At 39.7% G+C, this 15,803-nt stretch overlaps 1 protein-coding gene across 12 annotated transcripts in view; it reads left to right on the plus strand.

Annotated features, from left to right (window-relative positions):
- Positions 1-15,803, plus strand: part of BPTF (bromodomain PHD finger transcription factor) — a 139,068-nt gene that overhangs the window by 24,505 nt on the left and 98,760 nt on the right. For all 12 annotated transcript variants that reach the window (XM_068529938.1, XM_068529939.1, XM_068529944.1 and 9 more), the window contains exon 2: positions 8,523-9,345. In XM_068529938.1, coding sequence (XP_068386039.1) covers positions 8,523-9,345 — 823 coding nt within the window. The remainder of the gene's footprint in view (positions 1-8,522; positions 9,346-15,803) is intronic.

The raw sequence follows: 15,803 nt of genomic DNA on the forward strand, positions 1-15,803 counted from the left end.
GCATATTTTAAAAACCGAGGCATGTAGAAAAGGACCCCAAGCGACAGTTAACACTTGGTGAGTATTGTTGACCAGTTCTTCCAAAGAGCTCAGAGAAGAGCGCATCCCTGTAGACCCTATTAAGTAGACTTCTATTGTGGAATTCAAAGGAGTGGAAAGTTTTGCTTTAGCAACTGTCAGGTCGTTCAAATAATGTACATAGTAGCATAATTCTTCTATTAAGGTGATAATCTGTCACATGGGCCAGAATCCTTGTTTAGTCAAGAAACTCTCTCCCTTGGGCTTCCCTGGTGGCACAGTGGTTAAGAATCCGCCTGCCAATGCAGAGGACACGGGTTTGAGCCCTGGTCCGGGAAGATCCCATGTGCCGCGGAGCAACTAAGCCCGTGCGCCACAACTACTGAGCATGCACTCTAGAGCCCGCGAGCCACAACTACTGAGCCCACGTGCCACAACTACTGAAGCCTTCACGCCTAGAGCCCGTGCTCCGCAACAAGAGAAGCCACCGCAATGAGAAGCCTGTGCACCGCAGTGAAGAGTAGCCCCCGCTCGCCTCAACTAGAGAAGGCCCGCGTGGAGCAACGAAGACCCAATGCGGCCAAAAATAAAATAAATAAAATAAATACATTAAAAAAAAGAAACTCTTTCCCTTAACCTTGACTGTGCTGGAAATTCACTGACAAATTCTTGCTCTTTGGTTCCCCTACCCGCTCCCCACCCCCATGCAGACCACTTTCCATCCGTAGCGTTTTCTTCTTGTAGGCTTATTAATGTCTTTGATTAGGCTTCAGCTTCCTTTCACACCTGTCCTATTCTAATCATACCTTCTTAGGCAGCCTCTTGATTCTCTTGTTTGAGTTTCCAAAAAAGCCCCACTTTCTGCTTGGTAGCGGGAATATCCAATTTCGGTAAAGCCGTAATTTTCACACTTGGCTGCACATCAGAATTATCTGGGGAGAAAGATAAAAATACAGATTACTGAGCTTCACCTGGGGTTCCGTAAATTTGAATTGCATTTTGATACTCTACTTTTAACAGTTTACCATGTGATTTTGCTGCACTTCTAGTTTTAGGATGGATAGTTTTCAAGGCAGCATGTCAAACTTTAATGTGTGCATGAATCACCTGAAGATTTTGAGAAACTGCAAATCCTAATTTTGTAAGCCTGAGATTCTGACTTTATTCAAGATATATAGATAGATAGATAATGCCAATCACATTTTGAGTGGCAAGCTTTGAAGGTAACTGGAATTAGTGAATTTCATCTGATGTGTATTAATTTTTACTCTAATGAATCTCAGAGGGATAACCTTTTTGAGTTCCAGGGCAGTGGTTCTCAAACTGTGGACCTCAGACCAGCAGAGTTAGTATTGCATGGGAATTCTTAGAAATGCAAATTGAGACTCTTTCCTAGTCCTTTGAATCAGAAGCTGTTTTAATTAGAATCAGCTCTCCAGGTGATTCTGATGCGCAAAATTTGAAGACCACTGTTCTAGGACTTCTCACTGTAGTCCTCTATTTATTTACATAGTGAGGAGTAAAAACACATTTCTAACATCTGCAAATAATGTAAAGACATCATTTTCTTGTGTAATTGCATAGGCTAGAGTTTGAAACTACTGATTCTTTCAGCAAAGTGATTCAATTTTACATATATTCTTTTTTTTTTTTTTTTTTTTTTTAAATTTTATTTATTGATTTATTTTTGGCTGTGTTGGGTCTTCGTTTCTGTGCGAGGGCTTTCTCCAGTTGTGGCAAGCGGGGGCCACTCTTCATCGCGGTGTGCGGGCCTCTCACTATCGCGGCCTCTCTTGTTGCGGAGCACAGGCTCCAGACGCGCAGGCTCAGTAGTTGTGGCTCACGGGCCTAGTAGCTCCGCGGCATGTGGGATCTTCCCAGACCAGGGCTCGAACCCGTGTCCCCTGCATTGGCAGGCAGATTGTCAACCACTGCGCCACCAGGGAAGCCCCATATATATATTCTTTTTCATATTCTTTTCCATTATGGTTTATCATAGGCTATTGAATATAGTCGCCTGTGCTATGCAGTAGGACCTTGTTGTTTATCCATCCTATATATAATAGTTTGCATCTGCTAATCCCACACTCCCAATCCTTCCCTCCTCCACCCCACCCCCGCCCCCCGCTTGGCAACCACAAGTCTGTTCTCTATGTCTGTGAGTCGGTTTCTGTTTCATAGATATGTTCATTTGTGTCATATTTTAGATTCCACATGTAAGTGATATCGTATGGTATTTGTCTTTTTTTTTTTTTCCTTAAAATTTATTTATTTATTTATTTTTGGCTGTGTTGGGTCTTCGTTGCTGCGCACGGGCTTTCTCTAATTGCGGCAAATGGGGCAACTTTTCGTTGCGGTGTGTAGGCTTCTCATTGCAGGGGCTTCTCGTTGCGGAGCAAGGCCTCTAGGCGCACGAGCTTCAGTAGTTGTGGCACGTGGGCTCAGTAGTTGTGGCTCATGGGCTCTAGAGCGCAGGCTTAGTAGTTGTGGCTCACGGGCTTAGTTGCTCCGCAGCACGTGGGATCTTCCCGGACCAGGGCTTGAACCCGTGTCCCCTGCGTTGGCAGGCAGATTCTTAACCACTGCACCACCAGGGAAGCCCTGTCTTTCTCTTTCTGATTTACTTCACTTAGTATGATAATCTCTAGGTCCATCCATGTTGCTGCAAATGGCATTATTCTTTTTTATGGCTGAGTAATATTCCAGTGTGTGTGTGTGTGTGTGTGTGTGTGTGTGTGTGTGTGTGTGTGTGTATTGCATCTTCTCTATCCATTCACCTGTTGATGGATGGACATTTAGGTTGCTTCTATGCCTTGGCTATTGTAAATAGTGCTGCTATGAACATAGGGGTGCATGTGTCTTTTTGAATTATAGTTTTGTCTGGGTATATGCCCAGGAGTAGGATTGCTGGATCATATTGCAACTCTATTTTTAGTTTTTTGAGGAACCTCAATACTGTTTTCCATAGTGGCTGCACCAATTTACATTCTCACCAACAGTGTAGGAGGGTTCCCTTTTCTCCACACCCTCTCCAGCACTTATTATTTGTAGACTTTTTAATGATGGCCATTCTGACCAGTATGAGGTGGTACCTCACTGTAGTTTTGATTTGCATTACTCTAATAATTAGTGATGATGAGCATCTTTTTGTGTGCCGCCTAAACTCCTGATTCTTTCAGTAAGTATTTATTGAAGTATTCACAGCAGCAAAAATACACAGACAAAACTCCCTGCCCTTAAGGAGATTACATTCTAGTGGTGATGTTAACTACTAGTTCATATATATATTATATATATACATCCATTCATCCATAAGCAATAGATAAAACTGTTTCACATGGTTTCAAATTGTTTATCCTTTAGTAGCAATTTTTTTTTGGTAGCAATTTTATTTGTTTCATGGTGTTTTTATGATTGATCCATGCCGACATATGTAGCCCTTGACTGCTCTATAGAATTTTATCAAGTGGGGAATTCCCTGGCAGTCCACTGGTTAGGACTCCGTGCTTTCACTGCCGAGGGCCCGGGTTTGATCCCTGGTCAGGGAGCTAGGATCCCGCAAGCCAAGCAGCATGGCCCAAAAAAAAGGATTCTATCAAATGAATGTTCTACAATTTAATCGTTCCCCCCGTTGATGTACATTTTTGTTGTTTCCAGCTTGATTGACTGCTTGCTTTTATACGCAATGTTCAGTGTTCTGCATATGTATAAGGAGAGTTTCTCTAGAGAAGTGTTTTTCTTTTTCTTTCTTTTTTTGGGAGGGTGGGTTGGGGTGTGGCTTGTGGAATCTTAGTTCCCTGACCAGGAATCAAACCTGGGCCCTCGGCAGTGAAAGCGCAGAGTCCTAACCACTGGACTGCCGGGGAATTCCTGAGAAGTGTTTTTCAAACTGTGGGCTGCAACCAGCATAATTTAAAAGCAGAAAGAGAATGGAATAGAAAGTATTGGAATGGGATGGAAGAGAAGATATTAGTATAAGAGTAGTGCTTTGTAGAACTTTAGTTTTGGGGTAGGTGTGTACTAGATTTAAATGTAAAATGTATTTCTTACTTTGGGTCATGGGCAAAAAATTTTCTAACCGCCCTTTCAGGGTTGTGTGCACAACCTTAACCTGACTGTTACTGAATTGCTCTCCAAAGTGGTGATGCCACTTTACAGTCCCGAGTGTGGTATACCGGTGTCTCTGTTGTTCTCCGTTCTTCCCAAAAGTTTGTTTGGATGGACTTTAAAACTTTTGTCCATTGATGAGTATGAAACAGTATCTCATTGTGGTTTTAATTTGCCTTTTCCTGATGGCTAGTGAGGTTGACGTTAATCCCTTTTTTTTTTAATACAGGAAAATTAATATACTTTATCTGCTAGATACTAGATCAGTGTTGAAAATGGTAATGAGTGTAATCCTCAGTGGTATATTATAAATACATTTCCCTGAATAGTTTAAATAACTTGACTTGCTAATACTAATGATTGACAGTTGAGGGGCTTAAGTGGTTTAATTTTATGAGTTTTCTCTTTATACACGGTGATCTGTGCTCAGTTCTGTAAACCCAAATCTTTGAATTTGGCATAATGACCTTATGTTTGTATTCATACAAGGCCATCAGTAGCCATTACCAGCAGCATCATTTTATTGATTTAAATATTAATATTTTTATATATTTGTATAGATATCTGCCCAATATTTTTCTTTTAAATTATTATAATAAAAATATATGCATGTGGTATTTAAGAATATAAAAGGATAAAAAAATTAGTCTTTCTTTCTTTTTTTTCTTCCATTTCTCCTCCCCAGGAACAACTACTTTAAAAAGATTCATATATGACCTCTTCGATGTATACACTTTATTATTGTTCTCTTTTCTTTTTTTGTTTCTAATTTTGTTTCCCAAATGACATCCTAGTCATTGTTCTGTAGCTGGCTTTTTCCTCTACTTAATAATATGTCTTAAAGATTTCTTATTTCAGCACATGAATTTTACCTTATTCCCGCATGCGTGCTGCAACTAAAAGATCCCCTGTGCCGCAACTAAGACCTGGCGCAGCGTAAATAAATAAATTTTAAAAAAATTGAATCGATCTAAACTCCCAATAATGCTTCAGAATGAACTGACCAGTATTTAATGTTAACTTGTAAAAGTGCTCACATTTTTCAGTATGTATGTAGTTGTAGTTTGAATAGATGCTATTTTGTGGTTTCCAGCTAGATGATAGAATGTAGAATTTATGAACCTTTTTTTGCCTTTCTTCCTTTTACCTCTAAAACTAATAGAAAGCTAACAGACTTTAGCTTAATATAAAGCTAAATGAACTGTTAAACATTAGAATAATACATGTTTATCCAAAATCTTTCAGAATCTGTGAAAGCTGATATTTTAAAATTAGATATCAAATTAAATTAGACTACTTCTGTTACTGTCTAAGTTAATTTACTACAAAAGAGTACTATCAACAGTCTTTTTTTTTTTAAACATTAACTGCTCTCATTGATAGTCTTTAAATAGCAATTTACTGAGTTTCTCATTATAAAAGGCTTGTATACAGTGTTAGATACTGTTTTAATCAGTACTCTTTTATTTGCAAGCAACAGAAAACCAACATGTTCACTTAAGCAAAAGGGGAGTGGTTTTTGGTTTGTGTGACTGGGAAATTTGTTTTTTTTTAAATTTATTTATTTATTTATTTATTGTCTGCATTGGGTCTTCGTTGCTGTGCGTGGGCTTTCTCTAGTTGCGGCGAGCGTGGGCTACTCTTCGTGGTGGTGCGTGGGCTTCTTACTGTGGTGGCTTCTCATGTTGCAGAACCCGGGCTCTGGGTGCGCGGGCTTCAGTAGTTGTGGCACGCGGGCTCTCGACTGCAGGCTCAGTAGTTGTGGCATACAGGCCCAGTTGCTCTGCAGCATGTGGGATCTTCCTGGACCAGGGCTTGAACCCGTGTCCCCTGCATTGGCAGGCGGATTCTTAACCATTGCTCCACCAGGGAAGTCCTGACTGGGAAATTTGAATGACAGGTTCTGTCAGTACTCGTGAGTTATCAATACTTATCTCCCATTTCTGCTTCTGTCTCTTGTCCTTATTCCCTTCTTCTACAAGGGAGGTAAAGGTGGGTTAGCCACATACAGCCTCTGGCCACCTTCATGGAAAGAACGAGCTTCAGAGCACTTCTCACTCAGCATCTGAATATAAAATCCCAGGCAAGACTCTCACTGGCCTGCCTTGCCAGTGATCAAGAGATGGAATACTGTGTTTGGGGGCCCCATCAGAATCACATGGTGTAGGGGAAGGGTAATTCTCTAAAGGGAATGATGCTAGCAAATGCTTCCAATAAAACAAACGTGCCAGATCTTTCTTTGGCATAAGAGGTGGGTGTTCAGCTATGGAGGTGGAATGGATACCATGAATAGGTAAATTGTAGGGTAACAAATGATTCAGAGAAGGCTATGAGAATTCAGGAGTGTTTGGGGGAGTTCGAATAGTCTTTTGGAGGAAATGGTACCAGAGTTAAATCTTAGGGTGGTGGTGTTATGTTCCACACCAGTTGGTTTCTTTCTTCATAAGGTCACTTTTATTCATCTTTTTCTTCATTCCCACAGCCAGACTCTGAATCCAGGTCTTTATCTTCTGGGTAATTTCAGAAGATGCCCTGTGTCTGGTCTGTTCCCCCTGTCCTATTCATTGTATACACTGAAGCCAGAGAAGTCTTTCTGGAACATTCTTCTCATGTCCCTGCCCTGCTCAAAAAGTCTTCATTACTTCATTCAAAGCCATCAACCTACATTACTGCCAGAATAAAGTGCTGTACAAATGCCTAAACCTAACATTTAAGGATCCGTGTTCTGATCCTAGAACTACTTTTCCAGCCTTAACTTCTGTAATCCTTTACTTGGACTCTGTTTGACGGCATTTTGCATAAACAGCTGAGAGGAACACAGGGACTGTTTCTATAAGCAGGTTTGTCTCAGTTGGTGACTTGTGTTTCTTCTCTTGCATTTGAGGGTATCCTTCTAGGTTCAGTCTTCCCTTTAATCCTTTTCTGCTTTCTCTCATTTGTGCTTATGCAGATGAGACCCAAATAACTTCCAGAAGACAGTGAAATGGACTGGATTACCATCGTGATGCTTATTACTAGCATGGTGATTCTGTGATTTAATTGGATCTGTGAAGACTGCATCTTTGTAGTAAATGGGTATTTGCTGAGACGGAGGAGGTTTCTTTCTTACTATGTAGGCTCACCAGCAAAGTCTGGCCCAGAGTGATCCCTTGGACTTTTTTCTGCAGAAACTAATGGATAGAATCTTATTTGGAAAATCTTTCCAGTGAATGAATATGAGGGGGTACATTGTATAAAATAAAAGATCTTGACCTCTTATATTCTATAGCATCCTTTCTTTTCCTGGTGCCCTGTACCCTTTTAGTTTGTACACGATGAGAGTTAACTAGATGTGAGGAGGGTGCAGGAATGGGGAAGGGAGGAGGCAGTTAAGAGGTGACCAGCAACCCAAAACCATAGTTAATAAGTCTTAGTTAATAAAACAATTGCACAAAAATAAATTTAATGTTAATCTCATAAAAAGTCTGCTATTTAAAAGTACATTTCCCATTCTGTAAACATCATTGGAAAGTGTAATAATAGTAATGCAGGCATGGGCATGGCAATTCTGGAGAAACTTGTTTCTTTCCATAAGTTTCTTATTTAAATACCTCATAGACTTGTTCAGAGGATTAAATGAGATCTGCTTGCTTGTTATGAACTAAGCTCTCAAATGCTATATATTTATACATTTACATACATATATATTCCTGGACTGTACATTTCATAAATTGGTGAACAGGCACGCCTCCTGTTGCTTAATTTACAGCTAAAAATTATAATCTGTTGTCTGTTTCCTAAGTGAGCCCCGCCCCCACCCTTTTCTCCCAGTATTGGAACCCTGCTTCTCTTCTCCCTTCCTTACTCCTTCTTCCTTTCTGTCTCAGCCCTAACCTTGTGCTTCACTGTGGAACTCCCCATTACATGGCTCTCAGGAAGAACTGGCCAAGGAAAGGGTGTGCTGCACCAGAGAACTTCCTGTCTGATTGCTGAGAGGCATTTCTTAGTGCAGCTGGCACCATGTGAGATCTGTTACACGTGTTCTCTTCCTTGGAGATGTCTTTTTCTCATTTATGTTCTTGTCAGATCTTTCACAAATTCACTGTTACTTTTTATCATGGTTACCTGTAAACCAGTTAACCCCTCTAGGTAATTGAGAACTGATTATAATTGTAATTTTTTTTTTTACTTCTACTTTGGGATATAATGGGAAAACTTTAAATTTAGATTTTCTATAGACTTAAAGATTAGAGCTAAATCATTGCTTCTTGGTATTATTTTAACTTGACAGTTATTAGAAAAATAGAAGTATGCTTATCTCTTTTTGGGGGTATATGTCCAAATAGGAAAAACCAGAAAATCCTTAGTTTGTAGAAATGATGTATTGATTTGTAATTATACCATTTCTTTATTTACAGGTAGGCGAAAACCAAGAGTACATCGGCCTCGTTCTCCAATATTGGAAGAAAAAGACATCCCACCCCTTGAATTTCCCAAGTCCTCTGAGGATTTAATGGTGCCTAACGAGCATATAATGAATGTTATTGCCATTTATGAGGTACTGCGGAACTTTGGTACAGTTTTAAGGTTATCTCCTTTTCGCTTTGAGGACTTTTGTGCAGCTCTGGTGAGTCAAGAGCAGTGCACACTTATGGCAGAGATGCACGTTGTGCTTTTGAAAGCAGTTTTGCGTGAAGAAGACACTTCCAATACTACCTTTGGACCTGCCGATCTGAAAGATAGCGTGAATTCCACGCTGTATTTCATCGATGGCATGACGTGGCCAGAGGTGCTGCGGGTGTACTGTGAGAGTGACAAGGAGTACCATCATGTTCTTCCTTACCAAGAAGCAGAGGACTATCCTTATGGACCAGTAGAGAACAAAATCAAAGTTCTGCAGTTCTTAGTCGATCAGTTTCTTACCACAAACATTGCTCGTGAGGAGTTGATGTCTGAAGGGGTGATCCAGTACGATGACCACTGTAGGGTTTGTCACAAACTCGGGGATTTGCTTTGCTGTGAGACCTGCTCAGCAGTGTACCATTTGGAATGTGTGAAGCCGCCTCTCGAGGAGGTGCCAGAGGATGAGTGGCAGTGTGAAGTCTGTGTAGCACATAAGGTTCCTGGTGTGACTGACTGCGTTGCTGAAATCCAAAAAAACAAACCATATATTCGACATGAACCTATTGGATATGACAGAAGTCGGAGGAAATACTGGTTCTTAAACCGAAGACTCATAATGTGAGTAAATCTGGTCTTAAATTTTTGTATGTATTTAAAATTAAGCCAACTTCCTTCGTGATTGTTGTAGAGCTGTGCTGCTGATGTGATGTAAACCTTGGTGATTTAATAATGAGTTGTATAGTTTAATAATTTCTAACTTGAAAGAATATGTACATTAAAACAGGTTTTAAAATTGTAAGGAAAGAAGGGTGCATGAAAAAAAGCAAAATACACACCATTGTACTCAATGCCTAGGATGGAAAACAGAACGTTACTTACTAGCTGGGATGCCACATGCCATTGTGGGCCCTTCCCCTGTTAGATTCCCTGCAGCCCACCATGAGGTAATCTGCATCCTAACTTTGGTGTCAGGCTTTTCTTGCTTCTCTTTTTGGTTTTACTATATTTGTACATAAAGTGGAGCAGCAAGAACAAAGAAACGGTCTAAGGAAAGGTCAGTGCCGCCATGATTGGTTGCAGCCTCCCAGGAGAAGTTAAACCCAACAGACTCCTGGTCATAGTCTGGCTTGAGCTTTCCTGAGGGTTTTCAAGAGATTCTTCCAGGCAGGACAGTGGCAAGGGCGGGAGGAAGCCTGGGAAAGTGAGGGTGCTTGGCAGGGTTGTAGTGTGGACTTGGTTTTGGGCATCCTGTAGAAGTATGGTCAGAGGGAGTGGGTTACTTTGTATTTTCAGCTTCTAAAGCTTTTCTTTTTTAAATATTTTATTGATTCATTCATTCATTCATTTGTTTATTTATTTATTTTCTTTTGGCTGCGCTGTGTGGCATGTGGGATCTTAGTTCCCCGACTAGGGATCGAACCTGTACACCCTGCAGTGGAAGCGCGGTGTCTTGACCACTGGACCGCCAGGGAAGTCCTCAGCTTCTAAAGTTTTCAAAGCCTTCTTCAAGCTCTCAGAATTAGGTCAAATCAGAAAATTTGTGGTGGGATGAAATGAAAGAGCAGGCATGGAGAGGAGAGAAAGAACTTCACCAGCACATGGTCAGGCCAAGCCAGGTACAGAGAAGTATCTTAGCCAGGCCCACCCTTAGTTTTTAAAGATGGTACAGAATAAACAGCGAATTTCAGAATTTTGTACAGTTGTCTTCTTGTAGTGTTGCTGTGGAGAAATCTGAATCCATTCATTGATTCTTTGTATATAACCACTTTGGACTTACCTGGAAACTTGTCGAATCTTCTCTTTGCCTTCAGTGTTTTCTGCAGTTTTAGAGTGATAGGGCCTTGTGTGGGTCTGTTTTCATCCATTGTGTGTGTGGTGGGCACTTGCAATCTGACAGTTGAGTCAGTTCTGAGAACTTCCTTTGAGGACTTCCTCCTCTCCTTTTGCCTGTTGTATTTATCTTGAACTATTACTTTATTGAATGTTGGGCTTCCTATTTTGGTCTTCTGATTTTATCTTTTCGCTCCAGTTTTCCTCTTTGTCTTTGTCCTCTTTGGAATGCGCGCGCGCGCGTGCGCGTGCGCGTGCGTGTGTGTGTGTTCAATTTTTCTAGAAGATTTCCTTATCTTGGTCTTCAAGCCCTACTATTTATTTTTTCTATCTATCACATTTTTATTTTCTAAGAGCTCTTTTGTTCTTAAAATCATCCTCCTTTTTAAAAAATAAAATCTTAGTTTTTTGTTTTCTGGAAATAATAATTTCTCTTACTTTCGAGGATGTTATTGATAGTTTTTTCATGTGTTTTTTCCCACTGTGAATGGTCTCTGTTTCTTCCAGGTTGCTTCTTCCTGCTGTTTGTATTGGTCTGTCTCTTCCATCCTCAGATGTCTATTAATCCTTAGTTTTCTGCTCCTGATTAACACTGCGGGATTATACAGCTGATTGGAAGTTCTGAGCAAGTGTGTGGGCCATATCAATTTTGAGCTTAATCGTTGAGTGATTTTCTTAATCTTTTTTCTTGGTGATCCCTGATGTCACTCACTATCTTTAGTCCTTCCTTCTGAGCTGGTCAGGTGACCCAGAGAGGCCTTTTCTGGTGTTCTGCTTGGAGCATGAGGGTTTGGCTGGCTGGGTGGTGGAGGCGGGCTGCATTTACCATGCACACCGCATTTACTGTGTACATAGCCACTCAGTACCTTGGTTTTCTGTACAGTACCTTTGTTCACACCTACACCTGGTGTCCCCTGGTCCGGAGAACCTCACTTTTACCTCCTGTAGAGACTAAACCTTTAGTGGCTTTAAGTGGATAGATAAGTGGCCTTGGGATCTGCTCCTAAAACAGCTTTCAAGCACTTCTCTGCTGTCGATACTCCCCTCCTCATTTTGGTGATTGTTGGTTCTCAGCTCCACCCTTTATGTTTCGGATTGGGCTTTCTTGGCTCTGTTAAAGGCAGTTATCACTTGTCCATTTGCTTTCCTGCTTCCAAAAATTTTTTTGTTGTCTCTCTTATTTTCTCTAATCTTGTAAGTTTAGATCTTTAAAAATATTTCTTTAGTGGTTTTAAGAGGGTTTCAAGAGGGAGCAAACTGAGATGTGTGGATTCAGTCTACTACCTTAATCCAGAAACTGATATGAGAAACAGTATATGAAGTGTTAAAAGTTTTAAATATACAAAGTATATTTTGTATGTTTTGGTTTGGATCAGTTATTTTAAAATTTTGTATAAGTTTTTTTTTTTTTTTTTTTGCCCCCGTATCTCCCAAACATCTGGTTGTGGTGTTTATTGTGCCATCTTTCTCATATCATGCTGTGGAGATGGTAGCATGGAAACTTGTGTTGGTGAGGTCATTACAAATGGAAAGATAACTGTAACCACATTTTGGTTTGAAGTTTAATGCAGTCTTTCATTCTATGTGAAAAGTCAGTGAGACTGCCTTTCAGGGAGCCTGGTGCTTGTACTCTCTAGATGTTCAGCACAGCAGTTAACAGACCCTATCCACTCAGTCTCATGTGCCTTCCCGGAAGGGCTCAGAGTCATCAGGATTGCTGTGAACAAATCAGGAAGTAAATGAAATTTATTCTGTACTCCTGTTCTCCCATTCTTATGTTCCCTTCCCTGTCCTGCCTTTCCTCACCCTTTTTGGATGTTCATTCTCACTGCCTCTCACTTCCTTCCCTGTGCTGCCGTTTCGGGCCCCAGACGTGCCAAAGGTGCTTTGTCCACATATAGGTAGGCCTTGACATCTGTAATGTAAGGCTTATCACACAATAATCAATGGTGTAGGCCTTGGTGTTAGGGACCTATAGGTGGAACTAGTTGCTGATGGGTTAGTAATAACAATAGCCAACATCAACATTTATTGAGCACTTAATATATGCTGTACAGTTTGTTTGTTTGTTTGTTTGTTTTTTGCTTTTTACATATTATATTTACGTAGAAAAAAAAAGTTAAAATTTCAACAGCTTTTTTTTTTTTTTCCAAACAAAATGTATATCCCCAGCCAGGAAAATGGGTAAATCTAGAGAGATCCTCAAGGAGTTTATTAAACTGTCAACTTGCCCTACAGACAGTAACAGATTTAATTTATCATTGGATTGAAAAGTTCATTTTTATTTTTATATAACCTAAATAGTAAATTTGCCTTTTCTCTGAAAATTTTATACACAATTTTCTAACCTTCAAAAATGACAATAAAAAATCAAATTGTGTGTATAAATTTTTATTTTAGTATATAAGAAACTTTTTCTTTCTTTTTGACATTTACGGTTTCCCAATATATATCTTAAATTTGTATGTTTACTTTTTCTTTTTTTGTCTTTATCCAGGTCATTTATTGCTAGACAGTTGTCATACAGAGTGGTTAAATATTAAAGCTCTGAAACTAGCCCTGGTTTGCATTCCTGGCCTTGTTAATTACAAGTTCTGTGTCATATTAAAGCACCTACAACCCTTCTAAGCCTGGTTTTTTTCACCTATAAAATGAGAATTGTCATTGCTTCATGAATTGTGAATGCTTGTATGTTTATTTATTTATAAAATTTATTTATTTATTTATTTACTTTTGGCTGCGTTGGGTCTTTGTTGCTGCGAGCGGGCTTCCTCTAGTTGCGGGGAGCGGGGACTACTCTGTTGCGGTGCGCAGGCTTCTCATTGTGGTGGCTTCTCTTGTTGCGGAGCACAGGCTCTAGGCGCGTGGGCCTCAGCAGCTGCGGCAGGTGGGCTCAGCAGCTGTGGCTCGTGGGCTCCAGAGCGCAGGCTCAGTCAGCAGTTGTGGCACACAGGCCCAGTTGCTCCGCGGCATGTGGGATCCTCCCGGACCAGGGCTCGAGCCCGTGTCCCCTGCACTGGCAAGCGGATTCCCAACCACTGCGCCACCAGGGAAGCCCCTGTATGTTTACTTTAGTAATCAAGACACTATTTGTGAAGTATACCTAGTATTTTTATTATTCTGTTATTTACTGTAACAGCTTTATTGAGCTGGGTTTTTTTTGTTTTTTTGTTTTTGGCTGCGCTGTGCTGCTTGCGGGATCTTAGTTCCCCGACCAGGGATCGAACATGTGCCCCCTGCAGTGGAAGCATAGGGTCCTAACCAGTGGACCACCAGGGAATTCCCTGAGCTGTTTATTAATTTATGTATTATAAAATTCTATTGTTGTAGATGTACAATTCTATAATTTTAGTAAATTAACACTGAAAGTCCCACATCCCAGGAAACATTTTCTTCTGAGATAAATCCAAGTGGTTGGTTACTCCACATTTCAGTCATTCTGAAAGTGGTCTCATATCTTTTTACAGTTAATCTTACTCCCATTCTCAGCCTTAGAAAATCACTCTGTTGTTTGTATAAATTTGCCTTTTCTAAACATTTCATATAAAAAGAAACATATAATAATATTATTTTGTATCTCAGTTCTTTCACTTAGAATAATGTGTGCCTTACAGTTTTCTAATAAGCATTTTATTTATACATTTTTTTCATTAACCCTCACAACAACCCAATAATGTGGGTACTATTTTTGTACATTTTATAGATGAAGAACTAAACTCAGAGAAGTTAAATAACTTGCTCGAGGACTTGCCCAAGACTCTATGGCTATTAGGAAGTAGGACCTAGAATTTTTTTTCAGGACCTATTTATAAGAATATTTTCTTTTCTTGTTTCTTCTTTTCTTTTTTTTTTGACCACACCATGCAGCTTGCAGGATCTTAGTTCCGTGGCCAGGGATTGAATCCGGGCCATGGCAGTGAAAGCGTGGAGTCCTAAACACTGGACCGCCAGGGGACTCCCAAGAATATTTTCAATAACTAATTTTATACTGTAGTCTAGTTTCCAAGCCATCATCTTGAGAAGTCTGCAATTTGCCTTGTTTTTGCTGTTAAAAGCAATGCTTATAACTGGGGGGAGAAAGATAGTATAATGGTTTTGGCTCTATTGGGACTGGGTTTTTCTGAGATCTTATAAATTTGAAACACAGGCATTTTTAGAAAATATGACGTAAATTAAGTGGTGTTTCAAAAAAGTTCTGTTTCTTGATAATTCAATATCAGTATATAAAACAACACTCAGACAAGTAGAAGAGAAGACCCTTTGAATGTGGTTAAATAGGTGCAAAGCTTTAAAATTACAGGAGTGAAGGGACTTAAGAAGGTACCCATGCATGGATTTGTGGTACATTACCAGTGAAATGAAATAATCCACTTTTCTAAATTGAACAGATTCTTTAAATTACATGTTTGGCAGGGAAACTACTCACTTACATTTATTTGCTTTAAAAGTTTTAGTCGTAATCTCTCAAACTACCTTTCTTATTGCATAATAAAGTACACAGAATTTAATGAAGATCTCAGATGAACAAGTATGATACTTTTTTTCATGTGTTGTGACATTTTGACTATTTTCTTTGTAAAAAGTCAGATACAAAGATTTTCTTAATTTTTTAAAATATTTATTTATTTATTTGGTTGCGCTGGGTCTTAGTTGTGGCTCACCAGCTCCTTAGTTGCAGTATGTGGGCTCCTTATTTGTGGTATGTGAACTCTTAGTTGCAGCATGCATGTGGGATCTAGTTCCCTGACCAGGGATCGAACCCAGGCCCCCTGCATTCGGAGCACCACCAGGAAAGTCCCTAAATATCATTGTTAATAATAGTTGTTCCTTGTGAATAATTTGAGTAAATGTGAAAGATTTTACATCATTTTAAAATTTAGATCAAAACAATTTCCATTTAAGCGCCCCCTTGTGGTAGATGATATGTGGACTCCTGATGAAAGTTTTGAAACCACGTAAATTGCTCAGCTTATGCTATGTGGAGATCTGGTATATGTTTTCCCTGGAAGTCCAGAAGCTTAAAATGATAAATCAGTGGACTTATTGCCCAAGGGGGTTATGTCTAAAACAAAGTCTGGGGCAGTGAACACTTTTTAATTGTAATGCTAATAGTTTATAGAAACTATTTTTCTCTTATTGCTTTTATTTGTTTAATACTCATTTAAAAATATGTTATTTGAGTAGGTTAGGGAATAAAAGAAAAGTTCTTACACATCAGTTTATAGTCTACCTGAGGAACCAAGATA

This window comes from Eschrichtius robustus, chromosome 20 (genome assembly GCF_028021215.1).
Source record: "Eschrichtius robustus isolate mEscRob2 chromosome 20, mEscRob2.pri, whole genome shotgun sequence".
Taxonomy (NCBI): Eukaryota; Metazoa; Chordata; class Mammalia; order Artiodactyla; family Eschrichtiidae; genus Eschrichtius; species Eschrichtius robustus.